The sequence below is a fragment of the Opisthorchis viverrini genome, assembly GCF_000715545.1.
Source record: "Opisthorchis viverrini unplaced genomic scaffold opera_v5_91, whole genome shotgun sequence".
Lineage (NCBI taxonomy): Eukaryota > Metazoa > Platyhelminthes > Trematoda > Opisthorchiida > Opisthorchiidae > Opisthorchis > Opisthorchis viverrini.
Genome location: NW_008751746.1, coordinates 1197172 through 1209089, shown reverse-complemented (window position 1 = coordinate 1209089; position 11918 = coordinate 1197172). Strand labels below are relative to the sequence as shown.

The following is an 11918-nucleotide window of genomic DNA, read 5'->3' as shown; positions in this document are numbered from 1 at the left end:
TGTGTATACTCCTAGTTAAAAAGTGAGAGCTCGAACATAAATGAACACAAGGATACAAGTAAGGCAGTCGTTTGTTAGCAGAGCTTTGCCCTGAAGTTGAACAGTTTACTTCTGTTGGACTGGACCCTCTCCAAACTAGTAAGGGTATTCTGTTTGCCATGATCCTTGCTTCAGAAAAGGATTAGACGTTAGAAAGGTAAGGGTGCTATTAGATACATATTGTGTAGGTGAAAACCTTAGAGAAAAACCCACAGTGCTGCTATAAATTCCCTGAATCGGGTCTGATATATCGTAAATAAGTTTGAATGACACGCTAATCGAAATGAGAACAATGGACTCACAGCAATCTTTCCACTTTGGTTGTCCTCGCACTTGGGAACAGCAGCATACACCAATAAGTAGTATAATTGTTTGCATATCTATTTTTATTGGTAGAGTGGCCCTATCCTGCTTTATATATTCACACTGAGCACATGTCTCCAGCCACCTTCCTCGGATCGAAATGATCACGTTTATGCACTTGTAAATCAAGCTGTTCGATTGAGTTTGGTGTATCTATTCTTTGGTTGAGGTGCACCGTAGGCGGGTGTAAAGTGTGTTTCCGAAAATCAGTGTATCATTTTCTGCCTCCGAATTCGATAACTTTATCGGGTCCAGTCTAAAACAAACAAAAGAGAGCAGTTGAGCGTAATGGTTAGGACTAGTGAAATTTCACAGTCACTTTCAGCCCCTGGTTTGAAAAAAAATTACATCGATACTCACCTAGTGCAGCGTGGCGTGTGAAGATGCATGGTTTGAGCCGCATATTTCGGAAGACTACAGACTAATTTGACTTCATCGTGGTAATGATGAGTATTCTGGCAGGCCATGATCTCTTTATGTGCAGGGATCGAGAAACGTGGATACACTGTTGTTTATTCCCTATATCCTGTGTTCATACGGGGATTTCGTATGCCAGTGGATAGCGGTGGAAAACCGAACGCTCAGAATCACTTAGGACATCTCGTACTATCGACGCTTTCCGATAAATTGCGTTCTGTAAACGATAGTCTAAACCAAGTCGGCAGTCTTCAAAAGGCAGTCCAGTGTGAAGGAAAGAGTTAAAATTTGTGTTCGTTTTCGCCCCGTATCGTTCGAAGAAAAATGACAACTTAAGTATGTTTGCACTTCAAGCTCGGCTTTTAATAGTTAGTGTTGGACTAGTATGAAGAATAAACACATGTTTATAGACATTTGGTTCAGAAATATAACCGGAAAGTCATAAAACACAAGGCCTCAATTTGGGGTCGAAATTTCACATAAAATTAATGAAACAGAGAAATTCCAGCCAAGCACAAAAGGTGTCCTGTCTCCATCAAGTAGCTGGATAAAGACTTTGAAATCTTACTGGACAACTAACACTATTTTTCAGATATCTTCACCGATATGGCTGGGATATGTAAACGACATCTATAGGAAATTGCAGAATAACTAAATGACTAGTCCTAAATGACTAGTCCTGCTAAAGGTTTTACGTAGTACTCCAGTGGAATTCTTCTGAGGGAACTTATTACCAGAACTTGCTTACAAACCCCAAAAGCAAGTGGAAGAATCCTCTGTCTTGGTAGGTTTACTAAGTGGTCTTAAACGTCGGCATAGTATATGTTCATTGTTGCGTTAGTCTGCAACTGACCGATCCCCTTTCGACCTGTAAAGGTCACTCAACCTTAGCCGACAACTTGTAGAGTACAAATTCTCATCCCGTTTTGTTTACTTGCGTAACGCACCAGGCTTATGAACTTCAAAACATCAGGTCAAATTGTATACCCGTTCGTGCAAGGATCAAACATGAAGGGACACACTGCACACAATAAATAGGCATACAACTAGGCTCAACAAAAACACTCGCGCGCACAGGACAGGAAGTCAACAGAGCTCCGCGAGTCTCCACGGACAACTACGGAACACGTGTAGCAGCTATGCTGCGTCCGGAACTTCACTCAGGAACCCTCAACAAGTGTCCTCAAACGATAAGTCACTTTTTGGCTTATTCCACTTTTCGGATTGTGTCTATTTCTATCAAGTGTACCTAATTATTGTATTCATCACATTCTAGTAAGACAGACTTTTGCTGGTGCTTGTTACTTACTGATAATCAACTTAATTACGTCACAACTTGAGCACTAACAGACCTTTGTGTATAATCCGGCCCGGATGAGGTGAACTATGGTTTCCATGTTTCTCGGTCCACAATGTCAGAAATGCCATAAAACCTAAATTTAGCCAACAGGCGGCTATTTATTGCTTTGTATCCGAGCAAACCGGGGTGTCCCGGTCTCAATACGTGGGGTCTCGTCCGGATAAATAAAATTATCTGGGGCTTGGTTAGACCTTTTGTCTAGAAAATGAGGCTCATTTGTTAGTCAAAACGAGACTAGCTGGATACATGATGTTTCTCCATTTGTACGTCACTTCCCAAGACACGACGTGGCACGTATTCCATCTGCTGTGCATCACAAGCGGTGACCAGTCACCGGTCGCAAATAAAATGGGAGTGAAAATACGGACTTGGTAGTTTTGGTGATTGTGTACTGTCCAGAATAACAAAGTAACTGCGTATCGAGCTTCCATGGAGTTATTTTTGTTTCAAAGTATTGTAACACACTCATCCCTGATACGTTACAACCCCCAGGTTGATGTGCATCACAAGCGGTGACCAGTCACCGGTCGCAAATAAAATGGGAGTGAAAATACGGACTTGGTAGTTTTGGTGATTGACTGAATCACCTGGCAGTAACCTCCTACAGGTTTTGGGGAGCTAAACGGGATTTTGCGAAAGTGTTGCTCGCTAGGTAAGTTTCTGACAAACTTGAGACGGGATCGGTCGCATAATAGTGACGTTTTGACTTCCATTTTCATTTGAATGTTTAGTTTTTCGAAGTCTTTTTAATGAGCTGTGATGTGTTTATTCCCTTGATTCAAACAGCCACTGGTTGTCTGTACAGTGAAAATTAACGGTCATGCAGCATACAGCTTGTTTCGATTTCAGATGGAGTTCAACCTGTTCGTCCAAATCCGGGCATAGCTTTGTTTACGCGTTTGCCGTTATTTCGAACAGTTAGGCCTCTTGGAGAGATTTCAGACGAATGCCTAACTTCCACTAGTTGGCTAATGGAACTACGATTGAAAGGAAGAAGGCCTTCGATGCAGAGGCAAAGTGGAACAGTTACAGACTATTGAACAGGTCATCAAAATTCTCATATGCGTCTTGTTTACAAAACTGAATATCTATCTTCTTCTTGAACGCGGTTTCCTGAACTTTCTTGGATATTCATTGACTGTTTCTCAAATGCAAGCAAATGCCACAAAGCGATTCCACAAATTTCGTAAAAGATCTCACTTTTCAAGAGACGTGAAACGTATTTACGAGAAGACACTACTGACATGCCTCATCAATCGTATCCACCGTTTCACAGTGAGCACCATTCCATCTTATTTGCATCTACAAAGCATGAAGACTTCCTCGGTTACCGGATCAATCTCTGGCGACCAAAACAATCGATGACGTGCGTTCGGGCAAAATAACTTCCACCAATCTTCCTCATCTTTGTGATTGTGATCTCTTGTAAATTGCGCAGTCAGTTGATAATTTGTGTGGGCGTCCATTGAGGTTAATAAAAAAACCAGACAGCCGAAACTGGATCTCATAAGCTAAGTTGACATTCGAGTAAGCACGTGAAGCAATTGATAGATGAGACAGCGCACACTCTGTGGTGCGGGTACTTCCTCCACCAGCGGTGGGACAAGAGCAGATACTCAGGTGGTTTCAGTCGTTTATGCTGAATCAGATTACTCGAGTTCCCATCACTGCTAGTTGTAAATCGCACCACCGTATGTGCCTGCACTTGGTCTAACCGACTCATTTTAATGAAAAAAGGCACACCACTTACTAAGGTTTGGATTGTTCCTTAGTATTTATATCAAGCGTTTGGTAATCACGCAGTTGGTTAACGCTGACCTTTTGAGTCCTCATTCTTAGAAGATCGTTTACAAGGTTCACTATATCTGGCAGTGAAAAACAATCTCATGACGAGTGAACTTTTTTTTAAAAAGGACTATTTTTTACAGAAACTACGATTTCGCTCAAACCCAGGTTAAGGAAATGGATTTCACTATTCAGGACAGACATCTTTATACGGTGAACACTTGCTGCGGACAGTTTCACGTCATGTGACAGGGCAATGTGGTTACTGATTTTATTACGAAAATCCAGACGCCCCTGTTTAGATATCAGTTCTGTTTATAGCTGATAAATTGGCTGACTGACTGTTGAAAGACTTTGTCTCTTAACCTTATGCAGTGCCGATGAGCCGCACTAAGATGTAGGTTCCATATATGCGGTTTCCACGACCTGGCTGAGTGTATCGTGAGTGGGTGGCCATCTATTCATGACATCTGCACTGAGCCTGCCAGGCTACGCGGTAAAGAGAAGACAGAAAACACTGGGCACGGCTGTATCGTCAGGACAAAGCATACAGAACTTCTATGTAAATATATGGGATGACTACATGGTCAAATATGGTCGTTTGCTTGTTCGCTCTATACAGCCAATGGCAGTGTTCCGTTGGTGAACACTTTCAGCCGCACTCCACTGGCCGTATGTTGCTAAGCCGTGTTTGGTGAGCTCCGACAACGCACCTGCTATCCGGAACGTGCAGCACCGATGATGACCTTGGGGATGAGCCATCTCTGCACATGGCATTAGGACTGTTGTAACGTGAGAAATTTCAAAACTATTTTGCAACTCCCGGCTACTAACAAGTAGCCGGTTTACACGACATTTTGGCGTCAGCTGGTCTGTAAATTCCAAAATGCAAAAATATTCCTGACAAAAGCTCTGAAGCACACATCATAGGGTCCAGTTCTCCAGAATACTATTTGCATGTCACTAAATCAGTCTGCACCCAATTTTATTCTAGAGCAAACTGTTAACCTTCATCGCTAGGCGTTTTACGCGATGTGTAGAATAAAAGGGCGTCAACCAGTTTACGGATAGTCTGATTATTCGGATTCCAGATTTGGTTCTTAAGATCAGATCATTCCTTCAACACAAGTTCGTACCGATGTTCACAAGTGGTCAAATGTGGGTATATTTTCGTGCACATGAGCAGCTTAAGTGTTAATCAAAGCGGCCGGGCAACCAACTTTGATCCGTTTTCCCATACTGAATGCATGAATCATAGCTGCTCGGATCTGGTGTGGCTTCAACAAGGTGGGCAGTAGAATTGGGATTTCCGTGGTTTTAATGTTATTAATTCAGCCCTGTTGCACATGGAGGTTTATCCAAAACAGCGACCTATTGGATCCGTGCATGAAAAAAAATCGTTGAATTCTTGGACACTGAGTTTCAGACGTACATCAGTGGATGTTTAGACACGTCAAAAAGGGATGGATTCGCTATACTCTGTCTGGTCGAACTGTAGTCCCATATAAGCGAGACTGATTAAGAGAATGCATTTATATTCAAAATGTCAATGAAGTGTGAAAATAGGTTCTGAGGACAGCGGGACTAGAACTAGTGATCCGGGATGAACCGATGACCAATCAGTGTGCCCGTTTCCCCAGTGTCCAGAGCTATTCGTTTCGTCAACAGCCGTATCCCATAAGGCATGTTGGCACCTTCTCCGTCGGTTAAATATTGTTCCCAGTCCGGAACATCCCAGATATCTTGATAGAGTAGAAATTGCTCGATCGCTTGGGGTTGCCGTAAACTCCGTACCAGTTGTACATAGTTCAACTGTACATTTCTTTCAACTGTGAAAGAGTGCGAATTGCATGAAAAAATATGCATTAGACACATGCAATAAGTTGGGATATTACAAACACTTCAAAAGGTTTTAACAAGGATTTGAGTGAATCGATATCAAAGGTTGTACTCAACAATGTGACCACAAGCAACCAAGTGTGTCCTAAGGACAGTTCACTGCTGGTATTTCACTCACCTCGATTTTCCTGCTGGGTAGCCTTGAAATCAACGTGAGTGAGCTAAACGTTCAGGAACTCCAGACCAGGCAGTTTAACTCTATTGGTTTTTACGGTGCTTCCGAGAGTGGGCAACCAGTATCACTGCGCACCTTCGCACCAGTACCAAACAGTAAACGGGAGAGTTTCGCGGGGCTCACGCGTGGCGACTGTGGCAACTGCTGCAAATCGAAAGCTGGTTTGGTATCCCACCGTCAAATTCACGTCCATGAAAGCGCTGAAGAGGACGTAGTCGCTCAAGTAGCCGGCGTTGATCGTCTTAGCCGATTGCCGGCAAATTTGGCTGAGTCAGCATTGCCACAGCGGCCACTTCACATAGTACAGAGTAGATAAGCTTTGCCGAGTGAAAGTCTTTGGTGGTTGCAGGTCAAATAAAGTTCACAGTTTTCATAATGGAAACTACTCACAAGGTTGCTGAAAACTCTTCGACAGCCCACGACCGGTTTCGACCTTCTTGGGGCTCATCAGGTAGGCGCAGTCCCCGAGTTTCCATCAACTTTATGTTCTACCTGAACCCAAATTGCACTGTTTCCGAGAAATACACTCATTTGCAAACTAGTTTGGTTTTCACAGTTATTCATGTGTCTTTGGTGCACAAAGCGCGCCGTTCGCTAGCCTGGAGCAATATTTTGCTGGTCGACTGGCTATCAATATGAAAACCAGGTTGCGTGTGTTTCTGTGGCACTTTTCGCCCAGTGGCTCGAATGAAACAAACCGTGGGCTGCGCGGTGTCGCTCTTGGAACCCAACTCTGATGATTCACTGGTATTGAACTTTTGAGCTTTTTCCGATGGCGCTGGTACCTGTCTCTCTACACCGCCACCCGCAAGCTCGTCGTCTGCTGGCAACCGAGAACAGACTGGTTGAGCTAACTATACCACAATTCGGACTTTACAATACGGGATAGTGGAAGATGCACTGTATGTTGTTCCTAATGGCCTGCGAATGGAAGTGTACAAAGGAAATTGCAGCCCAACTTCAGAACACCGAACAGTATTGCATACAGGTGCACTCTCCCCAATATTGTTCATCGAGGCGATGGATGAGATTCCTTAATTGTTAGTGCGACACCTGGACTATCAGCTACGTGACACCTTACTGGATGGTTGCGCCTTCGCTAACGGTTGAGTGGTGTGAGCAGAAAGTCAGCTCACTCTGTGTAGAAGCATGCAGTTGAGGTGGGAGAGGCTGATATAAGATTCAGTGCTTGAAGGATGAAAGCAGTGGTGATCTGTGGGGATCGAAAACATCGGACGGACGAACCGAACCACTGTTTCTCATTGAGGAACTAGTCACTCATCTCATAAAGAACATGGCTTATTTAGACGTCTTATTTACTTTCAACTGGGAAGGCGTATGTAACAATCAAAAGCAGCTGGCAAAATTGCTTACTGAGCTGACGCATATCCCGCTGAAGCCTCGCCAACAAATGACGACCATGAAGAACTACCTATAACCGGGCCTGAAACATTCGCGCGTGCTTGGCTATTCCAGCCGTAGTACATTCAAAAGGTTAGTTAATTATATCAGGCAGTCTGTTCTTGGCTGGCTGCGTTCAACGAAGGGCGCCAAATCAGCTAAATTCAATCTACATAATACAAGTCTGAGTTTACCCCTCTCGATGCAGTGAAAAGTGAGTGAGTTACGCCGCCTTATGCAGTGCCAAGTACTGCGCAATGTGGTTGATGATCCTGTCTTTGGCAAGTTTGTTAGGGTTCTCAGCCTTCCGATACTAAACTCCAAGGGACAAACGGTGGCTGCTTGGAGCGAGTCTTTTCAGCAGCTTTTGTAGTCGTCACATGAGAGAGCGGCTAGATTCACCCCTTTTAAACCGATGGCAAATGTTCTCAGTAGGCGGCTCTCACCGGGATGTTGTAAGTGGTATTCTGCTGAGGAAAAGGGTCGGAAATGTCACGATGACCTGACGATCCCGGAAGGTGCTTTCAGCCGGATGTTTGATGAGCATTCTGTAGCTTTGTTTACCGCCTCATTGGAAGCATCCAGCAATCGTGATAGACGTGAGGTGTTCCAGGTGGGCGAGAAATGCTCGGTGTGAAATAAGAAGACAAAAAAATTGGTGCTGACAAGTGTCCCATAGCTGTCATCTCAGGCCTACCTGCTACCGCCAAGAGTGTCGTTGGACTGGGGTTCTTTAAGACGACAGCCGGTGACTTGTAGTTACTCACTATTCTGGAATCAGTGTTGAACACTGATGTCATGCATGATGATGATGATTGAGCATTTTTCGTACCTCCATCAGTTACCAATCTTTACACCTGAGTTTCCAAGTCAAACACTTCTATATGCTTTGGGGATCATGTGAGCTGACTGAAAACTAATGATGTCATACCGACTTGAAGGGTTGCCCTCTCTTATGATCTCCCGTATCTGTAGCTCGCAAGTTAAATTCTATGATCACGCCCTGAGAAAACAGACAATAGTAAAAGCAGTGTCTGACGTCACCGGTGTTTTTGTGTAAACGAACAACTAGCGGTGTTCACTGATACATCACCATACTTGGGCCGGCTGACACCATCCGACAGAGTGCCAACTCCATTATCTTGGGTTTACGCTGTACAACCCTATTTGGTCTCTTCTAGGCTTTTGGTGGCCTACCTAGTACAGAAAGACGTTCATCTAATCAGGAAATGCTCACCGGTTGCAAACCACGGTTACCAGACCACTAGGGCCATATCCAAGAAATCTATTCGCTACTTAGTAGTCTGCTTTAGGTAGACAAGCCGCATACACTGGAGCAAATTCTGTGCGGAAGATCCGCCAGGTTCACAGTTGTATTTTCGGTAACCTTTTTACCATTTTAAGGCTAAAATGATGAATCCTCAAGATAGGACACCTTTAAATAGTCGGAATTTAACGCCTCCCTGTCTAACTTAAACTGAAACGAACCTGGGACACCAAAGAACAGAGAAAGATGACAGTTTAAGATGATCTCGGATGACTGCTTCTTCTGTGTTCCAAATTTAAATGTCACGGGGAATTTCAGCAATTCAGATGCTTAAATAATATTTGCGGCAACGAGTAGCTATGTGCACATCAGTTGGTACGTTTTTTTTTACAAATTTCGCCTGCGAAAATGCCCCCGTTAGAGTGTCAATCCAACACGGAGTGTGGTTTTGCATGAATAAGCCCTTCAGGCTAATCACGGCAGGGTGCAGCCATAGACCATCATGTTCTATGGAGTGTTTAGAAGATCCCACAAATCTGGTCCAGAAAACTGGCTAGCGATGGAATAGCTCGGGGAATTGGTGTATTAAACTCACTTGCAAATGACTTTAGCTTTAATGGTTTGACAAAATAAATCTCCGAATTATAATATTTTTGAAGTGAATAACCGCCACTTGTTTCTGCCGATATTATACACAAGGTATCATAGTGTAGTTTTTTTTGAGAGATGCTGCTTATAAGTGTGCCGAAAGCATCTTGACAACCCAGCCCACTATGGATCTGCGTGTTCGATTTTCAAAGACCCTACCCATGGAAAACGGTATCGCTGTCTTGAAAGTGGTGAACAGTTCTCTTGTAACATGTTGGTCTTCCTTTTGAGGGACCATACTCTACTTAACGATTCGAGGAGAACGCTGCTATAGACCTTTCAGGTTACTTGTATCTCTAGGAGGATTACTGTGTACTGTGTCTACCCTCTGGTTGCATTTCAAGCCTCATAACATATGCGGCAACGGAACGTACTGCATCGGTTAATGAGAAGCCTCCTGACCACACTGCGACAATTCCGCATCAGAGAGGGTGGACTCATAGACAAGGATTTGGACGACGTCTCCAAAGATGTAAGGGTATGAGTAACCCATCGGTTACGCAGAATGACAAACCTTTCTTGATCTGGTAAATGCAGCTGTCTTGTTATGACTGATATCCGGTACAGACAGTGGGGATACTCTTCGCACGAAGAATGCTCGATGACTTCTTCCTTTAAATCAGGTTCGTTTGACGGGACGGGCCAGAATAAACGCTGCTTGTTATCGGATTCTTCCCCTGTCCAAAACTCGAAGGCAAACAAGGAAGGATTGGCAATGTAGAGCTCAAACACAAGCGCGACTAACGGTCCGATCATTTGAGTTCTGAACATGTAGTGACCTGTGGCGTCATGTTCCGACCCTGATATTCCAACGTGACGAACTCCAATAACCTAGAAAATTAGCAAATCAAGGAATTTCTAAACATCACTTTTAACTGAAACAATCAAGAAAGCTCACTGCAATTTTTACCCAGTCAAATCTGCAAGTTTCTTCAGAGTAGGTGAATAAAACTTTGTTTTGTATCATACGGCGTTACAATCGCCTGCGGTATTCCACGAGAGATTGTACGTTTCACTAGATTTGTTTTCATAACTGTCAATGTGCTAATTCCCCCTCAGCCTATGTAAGACCGGAGCAAGAACAGACGTGAAATAAACATGACGTGGTGTTAACAAGACAACCCGACAACCGTAAGTGTCAAGCGATGAGTTGCGGGGCAACCAGAGGAGATGAAACTAACTGCACACACATACGAAGTGGGGTTGTATAGTTTCGTTTCGTTTCCCACTGCTGACTAATTTGTGCTACAGGCCTTATTCGGATTGCCGTACAAAGCGTTCTGAGCCTGTTCACAAACACTCCCATGATCACCCATCACTGGCATTTACACACAAGCACGCATACGCGCATTCACCAGCACACCCAGTTTGGTAATTCGCTAAGTTCAGTTAACGCTCATGCCGGGTTCGAACCGCGTGGTTGATCGGTGCAGTTTCGAGCACTCCAATTGTTGTGGAGTTGTAGCTAAAGATTGAGTGGAATAAAACCTGTCATGACAAATTTTTCCTTAAGGAAGCCGAATTGTGGAAATCAGCGTATACTAACCGGGCATTCATTGGCAACCTCATCCAAGCATCCGCCGACAACAAAATTAAGCATCATTCATTTTTTGTGGTTCGTGAAGCGTAATATTGGACTTCGATGGGCTAAAGATTGTACCATCTGCAATTGAAAGGTATACTGATAACTCAGGTTGTAGTTACTGATTTTTTGTGTGAGCTAGGCAGTTTCGTTACGTCACCAGAACATGCGTTTTAAGTGTGCAAGTCCAAACGCTTTTGCGCCCGTCCATACACTGAATTCCTCCTACACATTCATCAGCGCGATCAGGCTGGCCTTTTCACACTGACACTAACTGTTCACGCTTGAACCCTTTCGGCAATATGTCAGAGTGTTGTGTTGACCATACACAGCCGGACGATGACACAATGTAAACCTGCTGTGACCGGCTGTAACCCGGTGAATGAGAAAAGGATCGAAATTCCAGACCCAACGCTTTTCCCACAATTATATTGAAAGCTCTTCGACAGTCCACGACCGGTCTTGCCCTGGATGAGGCTTACCAGGCGGGCGAAGTCTCCCAGTTTTCATCAAGCTTGTTTTACTTTCGCTCGAACTGGACATATTTGAACTAACGCTCTTATATGCACATGGATTTGGTCGACGAGCTTCAAGGAACCTCATGAGTAGTGGGTTAAGTCTGGGCAATAACGCACTGCGATAGTTCAAATATTGTACCGCGAGGCGGTCTGGTGTAGCATAATGGAAAGGTTAGCTAAGCTAATGTTTACTTTCTCCTCCCCAGAAAGTCCTAATTGGAGTTACTGAGTTATCCCCAAGCTTGTAGATTCATTGTCGCTTCTGGATTAGACCGGTTGGCAAAACTGTCGTTTTATTGTTGGAATGAACTAGCCGTCCCGTCATTGACTTTGCAGGATGATAACCGAAATTCAGGTCCAAAAGCTTCACTATTTACCAGATGCTGGGTTTTGGATCGTATGATAAAGAGCAGTCAAACCAAATCCTGACTCCTGTGGCGCAATCTGATTCGTTCACACTTCGT

At 44.0% G+C, this 11918-nt stretch overlaps 2 protein-coding genes across 2 annotated transcripts in view; both read right to left on the bottom strand.

The window, feature by feature from the left end:
* Positions 1 to 417, bottom strand: part of T265_05038 (hypothetical protein) — a gene marked incomplete at both ends in the record, with an annotated part of 11490 nt that extends 11073 nt beyond the window's left edge. Inside the window, one exon of the mRNA XM_009169938.1 lies at positions 342 to 417. Coding sequence (XP_009168202.1) covers positions 342 to 417 — 76 coding nt within the window. The remainder of the gene's footprint in view (positions 1 to 341) is intronic.
* Positions 418 to 5485: 5068 nt separating this feature from the next.
* The window catches only part of T265_05036 (hypothetical protein), a gene marked incomplete at both ends in the record, with an annotated part of 10611 nt that continues 4178 nt past the window's right edge, over positions 5486 to 11918 (bottom strand). The window contains 2 exons of the mRNA XM_009169936.1: positions 5486 to 5793; positions 9729 to 10185. Of these exons, the coding sequence (XP_009168200.1) occupies positions 5555 to 5793; positions 9729 to 10185 (696 nt within the window). The remainder of the gene's footprint in view (positions 5794 to 9728; positions 10186 to 11918) is intronic.